Source organism: Humulus lupulus, chromosome 5 (assembly GCF_963169125.1).
Source record: "Humulus lupulus chromosome 5, drHumLupu1.1, whole genome shotgun sequence".
Taxonomy (NCBI): Eukaryota; Viridiplantae; Streptophyta; class Magnoliopsida; order Rosales; family Cannabaceae; genus Humulus; species Humulus lupulus.
Genome location: NC_084797.1, coordinates 5,431,528 through 5,448,802, shown reverse-complemented (window position 1 = coordinate 5,448,802; position 17,275 = coordinate 5,431,528). Strand labels below are relative to the sequence as shown.

The following is a 17,275-nucleotide window of genomic DNA, read 5'->3' as shown; positions in this document are numbered from 1 at the left end:
TGAAATATTCATTGGTAAGTAACCTACCGCTTCAGGAGCTCCATGCTTGGAGCTTGGATCAGTACTTCCAAAGCGCACATCATGACTCATTGTATCACCCTCGAGGTCTCAATATCCACCTCCACCACTTGATCATCCCATTTGCTAGAAAATCGGATCAATAGGTCAACTTTCATATGTATTTTGTTTTCACAAACTCTTCTTTATTTTCATTTTTACGAAAACTATTCTGCTTAAATTCACTAAAAATTAATTTATTAGTCTACTTTTTTTATTATATCATCACAATTTTAATACAAGTATCTTAGTCTACTTTTTTATTATATCATCACAATTTTATCTAACATATATGATAAACATATATAATGAAGTCTTACTTGATGAGCAGAGAAGAGAAGAGGACGTTTCTACTTTCAAGAGACTTGATGATCGGTGACACTTGTTTAAGCCTTTTTGAATAATTCGACTATTATACTATTTCTCTTAAGAAATGTCATCAACTTTGATCTTTCAAACATCATTTAATCAAGAAATTAAATGCGGCCAAAGACCAGGAATTATTTATGCTTATTTTGTATTCGAAGTTTCAGAAAAAAAAAAAATTATATATTAATCAATGCTCAATCCATAGTGTAGTTTTATTTAGAACATTTAAATTTATCATTATTTAGAACATTTTTCTATCCATCTTGTTCTCACAAACCTTTTGTGTATGTATAATATATACACATGAAAGTAATATATTACCTGTGTATATAGTTAAAGTAAGTGTGTACATATTACCCGAAGAAGAACAAATGAAAGAGAAAGTTGGAGGCATAAATGATACCATATATATTACTGTCCAAATAAAATTGAGTAAATCAATGGTGTCATTTTCTGAGACATTTTGTCAAACACTTTGTGCTTTTGAAACGAAAAATTGAGCAAAGTAAAAGTAAAAGATGTTAAACCAAAGAAATCTTCTTTCAAATATATACCAAATAATAAACTAGAAATCAAGCAATATATAAACCAAAACTTATATTTGCATCAAATTCATCTTCTTTTGTATTCTTCTAACTCTGTTTTCTCATCTATGATCAGAATACAAGATTAAAGTGATCAGACACTCACCCTGGCTAAAAGACTGTCACTGAGCACGAACTAAACCAAACTAATTCACAATAGCTAGAGAACAATTACATTATGTAGTTACTGAAGTGGTGTTTTTGTCTTGTATGTTATTTGTGGAAACATAAAATCTTGGAAGCTATTAAAAATCATGGATAATATGATATATTATTTGTATATTATAGGTAAGAAGTCTCTGTACGGTTTGAGACAAGCACCACGACAGTGGAATAAGAAATTTAATGAGTTCATGACTAGGTTGAGATTCACAATATATTGACTTCTGAGTACCTCTTACTCTATGTAGATGACATTTGACATGAAGGATTTAGGACCTGCAAACAAAATCCTGGGAATTAATATTAGAAGAGAAAGAACTCAAAATGTTCTAACTCTTAGCACAAAGAAGTTACTTTGAAAAGCTGGTTGCAAAGTTTTCAATGAATGATGCTAAAACAGCCAGCATGCCATTATCAAGTCAGCTGAGCTTATCAACAGAACAATGCCTAGTTACTGATGAAGAAAGAGATTACATGAGCAAAGTCCCTTACTCAACTGCAGTAGGTTCAATTATGTATTCAATGGTAAGCACAAGACCAGACCTTGCTTACTCAACCACTACAAGAAACCAGTTCTTTGCCGGCGTAATTCGTAATTGCGCCGGCAAAAATCAAACCCTATGCCGGCGCAATTTAACGCCGGAAAAGATGACTTTTGCCGGCGCAAGTCGGGGTTGCGCCGGCAAAAGTAATGCCAGATTTTTCAAAATAAGCGTACAAACTTTTGCCGGCGCCTTTCACCTAACGCGCCGGCAAAAGTCAACGTGTTTTTAAATTTTTACACGTTTGAAATAAAAAGTAGGTGGGCTTACTTTTGCCGGCGCGTTTCGTTGCGCCGGCAAAAGTGAAAAAACGCGCCGGCAAAAGTCGAGATAATTAAAACGACATCGTTTTACTTTAGGGTTTACTTAAACACTTTTGCCGGCGCATTTTTAGACTTTTGCCGGCGCAACGAAACGCGCCGGCAAAAGTCTTAACGATATATCTCAGCCGCAGCCTCCTTCTTCCCCATTTCTGTTCTGAGTTTGTAAGCAAAGCTCTCTCTCTCTCCTCTGTGATAGTCTCCGACCACCGGTGTCCCATAATCCCACGCCGTGGCTCAAGTTATATATTGAAGCATCTCTCAAGGTTAGTAAAATGAGAAATTTTTTAACATTTTTGGATTTTTTTCTCAATATTATGTTTTGTAATTGTATTTTTTTTTTGTTATTCTCTCCCTATGAACAGGTGTGTTGTAACTCTCTCGGTGAAACAAATGCAAAGGTTAGTTTATATATATGTTTATATATATTTCGGTTTATATATATATATTTATATATGATTATATATATATGTATATATTTATATATATTAGTTATATCCGAATATATATATATGTATATATTTATATATATGTATATATTTATATATATTAGTTATATCCGAATATATATATGTATATATTTATATATATTAGTTTATATATATGTATATATTTATATATATTAGTTATATCCGAATATATATATATATTAGTTATATCTGAATATATATATATATACTTAAATTTGGTTTTTTTTTTTTATATATCTGTATATATGTTTGTATATGGATATATGTTTATGTATTTCTGTAAATGGGTGTGTATATATGTTTATTTAATGTTAAATTTTTGTAGAAATTGATTAATATAAATGTATGTGTGTGATATTTGTTATTATAATTATATTTTTCTGTTTATAAAATAAATAAATGTGTAGTTTTAAAAAAATGATATTAATAATGAAAAAGAAAATATAATTTTAGTATTTATTAAAAAAAATTTGATTTGAGAATGTATATTTTTTTAATTTTAATGCTTAATATGTATATTAAAAAATAGATTAGATTATGTATATTAAAAAAAAATATATTATATTTTTTATATTAAATATTATTTGTTTATAAATATTTACTAAATAAATTGTTTTGATGTTACTGATATAGAAAGATTTGATATATGTTATTAATCTTGGTTTATGTTGTGCATGTTATGAGAATGTTCTGTATATTGCTCTGGGACTATTCTGGTTATATATGTGTTTAATTTGTAGGTTTTTAAATTTTTGGGATAGTTTGAAATATAGTCGTTATGCTGCCCAATTTTTGTTGGAGTTAGTAAAATTAATAAAAGTTTAATAATTAATTAAATAAATATTTAAGTATAATTAAAAATTCATCAAAAAAATAATTTTTAACTATAATTTAAATAAAATAAAATTACCAATCATAATAATTAATAATTAATAATTAATTTTAACATTAATATTAGATGTTTTGTAATTGAAAAAGTTAAAAATATAAATGATTTAATAAAATATAAATATAATAAAATTATTATTGATTAAGTAAATAATCCAATACAAATTAAAGAATTTAATAAAAAATTACAAAATGGAGATTAATGTATAATTAAATTAATTTTAAATTAAAAGTAATAAATAAGTAAATGTTAAAGTAGACTAGTCAACGGACACGTGGCAGTACATGATTGATAAAATTTGTTATTATTCTTAAAATATTTTTTAATTTAACAAAAAAATAAAATTTACATTTTTTAAAAAAAAATTCAAAATTTTTTTCAACTTAAGATTAAGTATGAAAAATACATTTTTTTTAAAATTTAATTTTATATTGTTAATATCCTCAAAATTTTTAATTTATTATTATTAAAATCTTCCTATTTATCATTTTGTCTACTTGTTTTCAATTAAAGATTAAGTAATTTTGTTTAAAATCTAAGCAATAATTTAAGATTAAATATTTTTTTTACTTAATCCTAAATAATTGATTAAAAGCAGCAAATTTGATTTTTTTTTTGTAAAAAATGAAAAAAAAAATTATTTTTTGTTACCTTTAAATTGGAAAACAATAAATTGGATTTTTTAAAAAAAATAAAAAATATAAAATGTTTTTTTTTATGAAAAATTATTTAAAATAATAATAATAATAATGTGTACCAATCATGTGGTGTCACGTGTCATTTAAGTGTTAGTAAGTTGTAAGTTTGAGTAATTTAGCCGGAAATATCTCTATAAATAATTATTTTTGCCAGAGATAGGATATTATTATCAGTTAGTGATAATTAGGGAGACAAACAGTCATGAAATACTTTGACTATCATTTCCCTTATTTTAAGACAATTATTAATATTTTCTTAATTATTTCGCTTAAAGATGGCAAGCGACAGAAGCTGGATGAGTGCGAGGAATCGTTGGTCTCTGGAGTATAGAAATGGTGTTAAGGAGTTCTTCGATATCGCCAAAAATCAGTTGAACGATCGGGGTTTGGTTCGCTGTCCGTGCAAGAAATGTGGGAATGTTAAGTTCCAGCCTATAAATGCAATTTCGATGCATTTATTCAACAATGGCATCGTACAGTCCTACAAAGTGTGGCATTACCATGGAGAGGCGCTGCCGTCGCCACCAGCTGTGGTACGAGATCATGATAGAGATGAGATAGCGGATATCCTGGAGGATGTTTACGCTGAAGATGACGTTCCCCATGGAAACTATAATGATCCTCCCCAAGATGATCCTCAACATCGCGACAAGTATGACAATTTATTTAAGGAGATGTCAAGTGAACTGTACCCGGGTTGCCGAAAGTATTCCGCGTTGAACTTCTTGGTGAAGCTGATGCATCTCAAAGTAATTAACAAGTGCAGCAATCATTACTTTGATGGTTTGCTGGAATTGTTAGTCGACGCTATGCCTGACGGAACAATTTTACCTAAGTCTAACTATGAGGCGAAGGCAAAGTTGCGGAGTATTGGATTGGGATATGAGTCCATCGATGCTTGCAAGCATGACTGTGCACTGTTTTGGAAGGAGAATGCGAATTTGGAATTCTGTCCGGTTTGTGGTGAGTGTCGCTGGCAAGATAATCGTGGGAACGGGAAGAAAGTGGCCCATAAGGTCATGCGGTACTTTCCGTTGACGCCGAGATTGAAAAGGCTGTACAGTTCCAGATATACTGCAGAGGATATGAGATGGCACTATTCTAAAAGGCCAAGGGAAGATGGTGTGATGAGGCACCCCGCTGACAGTAAGGCGTGGAAGCACCTTGATGAGTTGTACCCATCTTTCGCAGCCGAACCTCGAAATGTTAGGCTTGGGTTGGCTACAGATGGTTTCAATCCTTTTGGGAACATGAGCAACTCTTACAGCATGTGGCCTGTAATACTTGTCCCATACAACTTGCCGCCGTGGAAGTGCATGAAACCACAGTCATTAATGTTGTCTATTCTTATTCCAGGTCCTTCTTCACCTGGAAAAGATATCGATGTCTATATGAGACCTTTGGTTGACGAGTTGAAGGAGTTATGGATGAATGGTGTCGAGACAAGAGATGCATACAATAGTACATTGTTCAATATGCGTGCAGCAGTCTTGTGGACCATTAACGACTACCCAGCTTATGCTATGATGTCTGGGTGGAGCACAAAAGGGTACAAGGCGTGTCCCACATGCAATGAAGAAACTCCCTCTGTAGGGATTAGAAGTAAAATTGCATACATTGGCCATAGGAGATTTCTTGATATGGATCATGAATGGAGGAGCAAACGAGCACTATTCGACGGTAACAGGGAACTCAGGCCACCACCGAAACATTACTCCGGTGATGATGTTTTGAAGCAATTAGAGAATTTGCTGATTAGACATCCTGGGAAACACAAAGAATTTGGTGGTGTGAAACGCAAAAGGGCTCCGATTGAACTTAATTGGTCGAAGAAGAGCATATTTTTCGAGCTTGATTATTGGAAGGAGTTATTGTTGAGGCATAATTTGGACGTAATGCACATTGAGAAGAATGTTTGCGACAGTGTCTTGGGAACTTTGTTGAACTTAGAGGGAAAATCTAAAGACACTGACAAGGCAAGACTTGATCTAGCAGACATGAAAATTAGGGAAAAACTCCACCTCCGCAAAGAGGGAAACAAGTGGAAGAAACCGCACGCCAGTTACACCCTCAGTGTCCCGGAGCGTCGAGTTTTCTGTGAATTTGTGAAGTCAGTTGAATTCCCGGACGGTTTTGCTGCAAACCTTTCGAAGAATGTCAATGTCAATGATGGCAAGATAACTGGGTTGAAATCACATGATTGCCACGTGTTGTTTCAGCAGTTGTTGCCCGCCGCACTTAGGTCGTTTTTGGTTCCGGAAGTTCGGAAGCCAATTATTGAGTTGTGCGGTTTTTTCAAAAAACTTTGTGCACGGACTTTGAATGTGAAAGACCTTGAGAAGATGGAGACAGACATTATCACCATTTTATGCAAGTTGGAAATGATATTTCCTCCAGCATTTTTCGATATTATGGTGCATTTGGTTTTGCACCTTCCGAAAGAGGCAATTCTTGGCGGTCCCGTGCACTTTAGGTGGATGTATCCCATTGAACGTTCGATGGGAGTTTATAAACAATATGTAAGAAATCGTGCACGTCCTGAAGGTTCAATCGCAGAAGCTTACGTGGTGAACGAGGCTTTAACCTTTTGCTCAATGTACCTGCGGGGGGTTGAGACTCGATTCAATCGACCTGAGAGGAATGACGATCGCGTTGAATCCCAACCAAATCGGGAATATTCTATTTATAAGGCTGTTGGTCGTCCATTTGGTAAGAAATCAAATATGCTCCTCAATCCGCAGTTAAAGCAAAAGGCTGAGTGGTATATCTTGAACAATTGTGCCGAAATTAAGGAGTACCTTAGGTGTGTTTTCTAGTATTTTTTCAATAATGATGTTTGGTTTATATACCGAGTAAATGCCAAAATCATAGTTTTTTTGTTCATTTGTAGTGAGCATATGGATGAATTAAGAAGACGGGGGGGCTTGAATCTTGAAGTTCAACAAAAAACTGATTTTCCTCAGTGGTTCAAAGAAAGAGTATGTATATTAGTCAATTCTTTTCTGAAACCCCAATTAGTCAATCCAAAACTAACTTTCAATGTTAATGTTGATAGGTGAACGGTTTGCATGAGTCAACACCTATTGAAGTGAATAATGAATTGTATGCTCTCGCAAACAAATCAAGCGGCACCGTGTATTCATATCCAGGGATGATAGTGAATGGTGTGAAATTTGTGACTCGTGGTCGTGATATGAAGCTTAAAACACAAAATTGCGGTGTAATGGTGCCAAGTGAGGAAGGAGTGAACTACTATGGAGTTTTGGAAGAAGTAATTGAATTGTCCTACTTGATGGGTTACAGTGTTGTCCTATTCAAGTGTAGATGGTTCAATACAAGTAGAATTAAAGTGGAATCCAATTTTACGAGCGTATATGTGAAAGAAGAATGTTATAAAGATGATCCTTTCGTTCTCGCATCTCAAGCGAAGTTGGTGTATTATCTTCGAGACGTGAAAAATGGGGATGATTGGAGGCTCGTTAATGAATACATTCCAAGGAATGTATGGGATTTCACAAATTCCGATGTTGATGATACTGAGACCACAAATGATATACCAATATTGCAAGAAGTTAATTCTTCTTCATTTCAGTTGTGGGTAGAACTTCCAATTTTTGATAATCTTCAGTATGATCGGGTTGATGTCAATGCCACTGAAGTGCACAACGTTGATGATTTGGTTGGCGAAGGTTCAGATGAATTTGTTGTCGATGATGAAGTTGAATTTGAAGACGACACGTTGGTCGAGTATGAAGACGATGAGGATGACGATAATGTTCTAGTCGATAGTGATAGTGATAGTGATGTTCGTAATGATGTTGTAGTTAGTGATGACGAGGACAGTGATATGTAATTTAAACAAGTGTATGTAACTTTTTATTTAATTCAATGAAAAGTTTATTTATTATCATTAATTAATGATAGTATTAGATATAGGTACACATGCACCTATTGGATGCTTTGGGGATAGTCAATGTATTCATGTACTGGTACTCATTTTTTCAATATATTTGATGAAATATGTTGAAAAAATGGGTAGTCGCACATGTCTGCTTACTATCTCCAAGGGATCTATTAGGTCGGAATAGGGTAGGTTGGGAAAGACAATAAGTAATAAAATGTTAATTCAATAACAAAAAATAATAGTGATGCACCTAGTGGATGCCTTGGGGATAGACAATGTATTCATGTACTGGTACTCATTTTTTCAATATATTTGATGAAATATGTTGAAAAAATGGGTAGTCGCACATGTCTGCTTACTATCTCCAAGGGATCTACTAGGTCGGAATATGGTAGGTTGGGAAAGACAATAAGTAATAAAATGTTAATTCAATAACAAAAAATAATAGCGATGCACCTAGTGGATGCCTTGGGGATAGTCAATGTATTCATGTACTGGTACTCATTTTTTCAATATATTTGATGAAATATGTTGAAAAAATGGGTAGTCGCACATGTCTGCTTACTATCTCCAAGGAATCTATTAGGTCGGAATAGGGTAGGTTGGGAAAGACAATAAGTAATAAAATGTTAATTCAATAACAAAAAATAATAGTGATGCACCTAGTGGATGCCTTGGGGATAGACAATGTATTCATGTACTGCTACTCATTTTTTCAAAATGTTTGATGAAATATTTTGAAAAAGTGTGTAGTCGCACATGTCTGCTTACTATCTCCAAGGGATCTACTAGGTCGGAATAGGGTAGGTTAGGAAAGACAATAAGTAATAAAATGTTAATTCAATAACAAAAAATAATAGTGATGCACCTAGTGGATGTCTTGGGGATAGACAATGTATTCATGTACTGCTCCTCATTTTTTTTAAATGTTTGATAAACATTTTAAAAAACTGAGGAGAAGTACATGACTTCTTACTATCTCCAAGGGATCCACTAGGTCGGAATAGGGTAGGTTTGGAAATACCATAATGAATAAATGTTAATTTTATAACAAAAAACAATAGACATACATAATTTGAATTAGTTAATTAATGAATATTTTAATGTAGAATGGCCGAAACAAGTAATGACACAGGTGGTGGCTCCAAGAGAGGCAGGGGAGCTTATTACGGTGCCAATATCGAGAAGGAGCTGGCCATCAAAAAAGTTACTCATTTGAAAGTAGAGTTTGATAAAGAAACTGGAAAAGCTATTCAAAAGTACGGCAAGTGGTTCAACAATTCTATGGCTCGTTATTTGCGTAGCACCGTACCCCCAACTACACTAGCTTGGGAACAAGTAAAACCAGCTGATATCGAAGTTATTCGAAAGAGACTATCTGTAAGCATTCTTTAAACCTTTAATAACTCATTATTAAATATTTTGTCTTTCTTCAAAATATTTTAACAAATTCCAATTTTAATTGTGATTTTAGGAAAAATTCATTTATCCAGAAGACAATCCAGTAATCAACGATGCCATGGTAAGACAAATGCAAAAACATCTGACTGATTGGCGCCACACGATGAAGAAACACTGGGTAGATGTTGGAGGAGAGGTGGACAATGAGAGAGCGAAGTCAAAACCTTTTGTGTCGATCACTTCTTCTGATTGGGCAGTTCTGTGTGATTTTTGGGTTTCTGATTCTCACCAGGTATGCCGTACATTTTACATTAATTTTTAATTATAAAATTACAATTTAGATTAATGAGTACTGTTTTCTTTTTGAAGCGTATATCGAAGAAAAATAAAGAAGCTCGAGCTAAAATGACCATACCAGGAGGACACGGTTCCAAATCCATCGTTGCCCATGTTTATGATCACGTAAATTATAATAACTTATATCCTTACATTTACGAAAATATTATAAATGTCACAATGTTTAAATAATTTGCTTTTTTAGATGGACCCATCTACTGGCCAGCTCCCGAGCATGATCGACACATTCGAGCACCTGCACAAGAAGAAGGATAAGTGGATTAGTGATGCAGCGGCGACAAAACATGTAAGTTGCATAACCTTAACTAATTTATGATCATTTAACTTTAAAAAAGTTTAGTAAATAATTAATAAATATTAATTATTAATTGTTGTTGTCAATTAGTAATTATTTATTAATTATTAATTAAATTTTTAACAATGAAATCTTTATAATCTATGTGCCAATATTTTTATGATTAATGATTGTGGACTAAGATAAAAAAAGAATGTAATTAATGTTGTCCCCGTATCAGGGAGCTTGTGGACTAAAGTAAATTTGGTCATGAAAATCCATATCTGAATCAAAAACATGTAAATATAGTTGATGTATATGTTTGGAGACGTAAATTCCTCATTAATGGAATTAACTGCACTTACCGTATATATCAACAACATCTTCATGATTTTGATTCAGATATGGATTTTCATGACCAAATTTACTTTAGCCCACTTGCTCCCTGATACGGGAACAAAATTAATTACATTCTTTTTCAGTCACTGGTCTGCAGTCATTAATGATAGGATGTTGGCAGATAGATAATAAAGTTATATTTTATATGTTGTTATATTAAAAATTTATAAGTTAGGTTTTCAAATAATGTTATATTGGAATTCGAAATACGTGCTTTTTATTGTGCAGAATGAGATGACCGAACGTCGAGCATCGCAGAGTACGGCCCCTGCATCATCTGCTGCTTCTTGTGTCGGCGATAATGTCGACGGTCATTTCCCGCCTGATATGGATATTGTCACGGATGTCCTTGGACCCCGCTCGCGTTATAAGAAAGGGTTTGGGGGGTTGCCTAGGTTGAAGGCAATTGGCGCAAAGAGGGCAGCATCTTCGTCAACTTCTCAAATGTCCGGGCAATTGCCACCTGAAGTGGACACCATTTTGCAGCAAAATCAGGACATTATGCTAGAAAATCAGAACCTAAAGAAGCATACGACTAAACTTGAGAGTCGTCAACGGCGTCAAGATCTCCTGCTCAGTGCTTTGTTGAAGCAGGTTGGTCAATTGGCTCCTGGTTTTACTGTTGACTTACCAGACCAGGATTCGGACGAGGACGATGATGCTGATGGGGGCGGGAATGATGAGGCGGCCAGTACTCATTTGTAGAACTTTTTTTCTATTTATTTAAAATTTAATTTATGAGACATTTATTTTACTAAATTACTTTTATATTTTAATGTTTGGTGGAGACAATAAATATTAATAGTTGTAATTTTTTGTTTATTTATTTATAAAATTTTAATTTTATTTTTATTTCTAATTAAATAATATTACTAAAAAATTAAATAATTATTAATATATTAAAATTGAAAATTATTAATTAATATTAATATATTGAAAATAATATTAATAATTTAATACAAATTATTATTTTAAAAATACTTTTACCGGCGCAAAATTACGTCGGCAAAGAGTTTCAATCTTACCTTCACATATACACTTTTACCGGCGCAAAAATGCGCCACTAAAAAATTAAACTATTGCCGGCGCATTATTGCGCCGCTAAAAGTGTTTTCCACAATATCGTGACAGATTTTTTTACCGGCGCATTTATATTTTCACCGGCGTATTTTTTCGTCGCCAAAAAAGTCCATTGCCGGCGCATTATATTTGCGTCGGCAAAAGTGACATTAGCGACGGAGATACGACGCAATTCTTTGCCGGCGCAAAATTGCGTCGGCAAAAACTCCATAGTTTTTGCCGGCGCAAAACCATACTTTTGCCGGCGCAAATTTGCGCCGGCAAAAGTCTCCTTTTTTGTAGTGAACCCAGGAAAAGCACTTTGGACAGCAATGAAACATGTGCTGAGATATATGGCAAGTACTACTGAACTGGGATTGAAATATGATGCTGATTTTGCAGGGGACAAAGATTCAAGAAAGTCTACCACAGCTTATGTTTTTATGGTATCTAGAAAAGCACATTGGATAGCAATGAAGGAATTGTTGAGTACTGAGGTGGAAAATGTTATACTTTCATTGCCTCATTTAGTCATTGCCACGTGTTCATTACCATTTGGACCTCTACCACTTGGCGTGGACTAGACTAGTGTTTGTTTTGGTCCCATTGTATATGTATATAAATTATCTTTACTCTTCTCAAGGTTTCAAGGGTAGTTTCCAAGAGGTATTAGACAGAACTTCGCCAAAATCTTTGGTGTCTTTGTTTCATCTTTCTTCTGTTTTGAACATTATTTCTTGAATTTTAGAATTTTACTGCCATCTAGTGCACGTGATATTATTTGAATTTTAAAGTGACAAACTATTGAAGTGATAATAGGAAGCAAGGCCGAGAGTAGAAAATTCTTGAAATTTGGAAAAGTCATATTTGGTCAAACGTAGGAAGAGGATTTAAGTACGTAACATATATGATAAACATATATAATGAAGAGTCTTACTTGATGAGCAAAGAAGAGAAGAGGACGTTTCTACCAAATATAGGGAAAATTTCGCTTAATTTTTTAAAAAATATTTAATATATAAGAAATTTTAATATTTTAAATAATTACTTAGGTGAATTTCACATGTTTAGTTGTATGAACACTTTAAATGTTTATGTGGTACTTAGCTTTTATTTATGTATGAATGTGTATATATATGTACATTAAGTCTATATAGTTTGAGAATTTGTTTTATTTTAAGTTTATTGGAATGTTCAAATATATTTATTAATATTAAAATAATTACAAATTAGAATTAAAAAATAATTATGAAAATATTTTATAAAAACCAAAATAATAATAAAAATATTTTTTTTTAGGAAAAAATACATTTAATCTCGGTTATTATGTAATAACTGAAATTAAATGGTACCATTTAACTTCGGTTATTACGTAAAAATCGAAGTTAAAACCTATTTTTGTAGTTGTATAGATAATAAACTAACTAAGAACAAGAAAGAAGTCAATAGATGAGACGAGAGAAAATAATGGACAAGGTACAACATGTAAAGTAGGGTGGAAATTAATAGAACTAATACTACTTTGCTGATTTTATTTTGTCTACTGAGAATAAATTCATTATAGTCTCAAGAGAAAATCAAAATGTGTAAACTAAGTTGGAATAATTGGCTCTCTATGTTTAATCGATCGAAGATTAGATAATGCATAAGAAAGTGAGTCCTTTAACTCGGTCATAACTTATAAGATTTTTCAACATTATATATAAAGTATAATTATTTATTAGTGAAACTAAGTAACATGACAAAGTTTGTAATTTTTTTAACTTTAAATCAAATGGAAAATATTTTAAATGGTGAAAGGGAGCACTATATATGTATTAAAATATTGTGTAAATTCTAACATTATATTTGCCACATACATTAATTAGAGATGATCTTATTAGCGAATTTTTCAATAATATGGCTTTTATAACATCAATGTGCAAAAATATGAGAATTATATTTTTCTTAATTTGTATAGGAAAATTTATTAAAGAAAAAATTAAAATATTTAAAACTCAATTAATAGAAAACTAAAATATGGCAATGCCATTTTTTTTATCATATTTATGTTTTCTTTGATTTTGAAGATTGTTTTATTTTATTTTTAATTTTTTCCTTCATTTTTAATTATTTTTTCAATTATTTATTTTCCTTACTTGTTTTTTCTTCCAGTTTTTCTCTTTTTTTATACTAATTTATTTTTAATATTTTTTTTCTTCTTCTCACTTTTATTCATTTATCTATTTTTTTTCTTTCATTTGTATTGTTTTTGTTTTTAGTTTTCTTTCTTTTTTTTTTCATTTTTATATTTATTATTTTCTCCTTCCATTTTTTTTCTTTTTTTTTTCACACATATGAACTTTTTTTCTTCTTCTATTTTTTTTTTCAATTTTTTCATTAATGTTTTTTTTCTTTCCATTTTCCATTATTTTTTTTCTTCTTCTTCTTTTCATTTTTATTCATTCATTTGTTTTTTTTTCCTTCATCATTTTTTTTCTTTTGTTTTTTTTCTTCATATTTTTTTAGTTTTATTTCATAAGTTTTTTTCCTTCTTTTTTCTTCATTTTTTGTACTTATTCTTTTCTCATTCCATTTTTTTCTTTTTTTTCAGCTGCATATTGTGCCATGACAATTTAGTTGAGCTAACAAGTTTGTTGAGAAAAATACCAGATTGTTCCATATATACATATGCAAATGTGGCCAAACACATGCTGAAGAAGAACAAATGAAAGAGAAAGTTAGAGGCATAAATGATAAACGTGAATCTCGCATTATAGCAAAAACGATACCATATATATTACTGTCCAAATGAAATTGAGTAAATCATTGATGTCATTTTGTGAGACATTTTGTCAAACACCTTGTGTGCTTTTGAAACGAAAAATTGAGCAAAGTAATAATAAAAGATGTTAAACCAAAGAAATCTTCTTGCAAACATTTACCAAATAATAAACTAGAAATCAAGCAATATATAAACCACAACCTATATTTGTATCAAATTCATCTTCTTTTGTATTCTTCTAACTCTGTTTTCTTATCTATGATCAGAATACAAGATTGACGTGTATTCATATGTTCAAGATATATAGTGCAGATCTGAGCTCCTTTCTTGGAGAGCTCACCATTGTGACTGAACCTCGCTAAAATCTTTGGTGTCTCTGTTTCATCTTTGTTCTGTTTTGAACATTATTTCAGAAATAATGCTATTATTTTATTTTTGTACTGCTATCTAATAATGCACGTGATATTATTTGAATTTAGAGTGACACACTATTGAAGTGAGAATAGGAAGCAAGGCCAAGAGTAGAAAATTCTTGGAATTCGGAAAAATCATATTTGGTGTACATTTTGTCAAACGTATCTTGGATGAATAATTCCACTATTCCACATACATACACTATTTCTCTTAAGAAATGTCATCAACTTTGATCTTTCAAACATCATCATTTAATATATCAATACTATAATTTAATTATAATATATAATATCACATGTAGATATGTATCATATTTAATCAATCATACTATTTAAATACACATTATATATTTTCTTGCAAACTGCAAAAGCATCGTCTGTATTCCCTGGCGTGATGTAGACTCGAATGAGAGCAATAGTGAGTTATATGTGTAACGATCAGGACAAATTCCTTTGCTTTGCATTAATCAAAAGTTTATAACAAACTATATTAAGACTAAGATCACTCTGCTTTAGTTCCTTCTCTAACCATTCTTCAGAACAAATGACAGGCTATTGAAAATTGAAAATTGCACGGTTAGGTTTGCATCCATACTCTGCCATCTCCTCAAAGAAAAGCATTGCTTCTTCACGTCTTTCTCTTTCATCACTTCCAGAGTTCAAAGGCTTTGTCGACATTGCCTGGTTTGCAGAAAGCATTAATAAGAATGGTGAACATAACTACATCAGGAGCAAAACCATCAGCTTCCATTTCATCCCAAATTTCTTTCATAGTTTCTAACTCACCACAATCACTTAACTTGCCCAACAAAGTAATATAAGTTACAAACAATGCCTTTACATTATCAATTTTACCTGCATTGCAGAGAGCATCAATGAGAACATTTTAAGCAACAACATGTGGCTTGCATATAGCATCAATACATCATAAGCCTCATCAATTTTCACAGCCATTCCAAGAACTCTAATGAATATAGCAACTGTATAAATATCAGCCTGCAATCCCAAACGTTCAATCTCTTTTGAGTATCCTTTGATATACTCTCTAAATCATCAATCTGAAGCAACTCCAACTGTGATTTTAAAAAGGTAGAGGGCATGAAATGCTTTCCTTGGGCAGCTCTCTTCTCTAACCGTGCCGCAAGCACCTCAGCCGTAGCATCCAACAGAACAAACTTGACAGTGCTGCTGACATAGCTTTGTGGCACATAGTTCGGATCAGCCGATCTAAGAATCTCCCTATATTGCTTTTGCAGCGCCGAACAACCGAGAATTACGCTTTTCTTATCTTCTAAACTTTGTCTTAAGACATTTCGAAGTGTTTCAAGCCATGGGATTCTATCTTCTTCTGAAAGAGGGATCCCATTCTTCATCTTTTCTGATATTTGAAGAAAAACACAAACTTTTGGAAGCTATACAAAAACATGGATAATGATGTATGAAATTGTTTAAGTAAATTTACCTTTGTTTGAATTGGGATGGAAATCATCTGCATCAATGAAGATGAAATTTGTCTTCTTTGCCAGCATCTCGCCTATTGTACTACATAACCACACAATCCAGCAATATATAAATATATATATATATATATAATATATGCTTACAATAAATAATATTCACCAGAAAAATTTATATACAAAGCAAAGAAGGTCCAGAGTAGTGCTGTATTGATTTTTACTTTCTGTTCTGAAAACTTATACTGCTTCACCACAATTTTTGTTTATATATATATATATAGAAGGGTACCCAACATTTTTTCTATTATATAAATATATATATATATATAAATTAAAGACATAATCTAGCTAACTCAACAATAATTATAAAGACGCATTTCTTAAAAATTATGATAAATGCGCATAAACAAAGACGAAGTGAGAAAGTTTAGAACGAGGCTTACGATTTTCCGGCTCCACTGACTCCCATAAGAACTATAGCAATTTCTGTTCCAGAGAGAGAGAGAGAGAGAATTAATCAAGAGAGAAAACTCAGATTAGACCTCCTGGGTCTGTAAGAACTATAATACAGTTGTGCACAGCACATTTCTCTACTAAATATATAATGTAACAAAGAAAGGGTTGGTTTTTTTTTTTTTTTCTTCAATGTTTTTGGCAAGATTAGATACATATCAGAGCCATGTTTATTTCTTCAAGCTTTAAAACTGAAAATTTGAGGAAGCCTAACCAAAGTTGGAATTTTTAAGTACAAAAAAATAAAAATAACAACACTTGCATCCACTATTTCTTTTTTCCACTTCCTGCAAGGGACGCATCTTTGCAGTACAATAATAGAGAAAGAGATCTCATAACAAGTAAAAGCTTGATTAGCAATCATTTATCTTCATTCTGTATAATGTTCAAAACAACAATAACAACAATGGCTTAATTAAGAAAATATAGCCACAAATAATGGCCATAGCTACTATACTTCTTGATGTAATAACCAAAAGGAAAAAGTATAAAAACACCCTTGGGGAATAGGAAGAGCATATGAACAGTTCAGGCTCCGATTCGAATAGGCAAATAGATTCTCAACTGTACATCAATGGGCAAACTGTGTCTACTCGCCAACCACCATCAAAGGCAATCCCCTGAGGAACAAACAAAACCACAA

The 17,275-nt window shown here is 32.2% G+C and overlaps 2 protein-coding genes across 2 annotated transcripts; one reads left to right on the top strand and one right to left on the bottom strand.

The window, feature by feature from the left end:
- Nucleotides 1-6,542: 6,542 nt before the first annotated feature.
- On the top strand, nucleotides 6,543-7,153 carry LOC133834281 (uncharacterized). The gene is made up of 2 exons (XM_062263843.1): nucleotides 6,543-6,894; nucleotides 6,982-7,153. The coding sequence occupies exons 1-2, from the start codon at nucleotides 6,569-6,571 to the stop codon at nucleotides 7,148-7,150; spliced, it is 495 nt and encodes a 164-aa protein (XP_062119827.1). The 5' UTR covers nucleotides 6,543-6,568; the 3' UTR covers nucleotides 7,151-7,153.
- Nucleotides 7,154-15,214: 8,061 nt separating this feature from the next.
- On the bottom strand, nucleotides 15,215-16,661 carry LOC133777969 (gluconokinase-like). The gene is made up of 5 exons (XM_062217735.1): nucleotides 16,563-16,661; nucleotides 16,125-16,204; nucleotides 15,663-16,040; nucleotides 15,387-15,517; nucleotides 15,215-15,343 (listed from the first exon to the last, which is right to left on the bottom strand). Exons 1-5 carry the CDS (start codon nucleotides 16,586-16,588, stop codon nucleotides 15,215-15,217), a joined length of 744 nt encoding a protein of 247 aa, XP_062073719.1. The 5' UTR covers nucleotides 16,589-16,661.
- Between the last annotated feature and the right edge of the window lie 614 nt (nucleotides 16,662-17,275).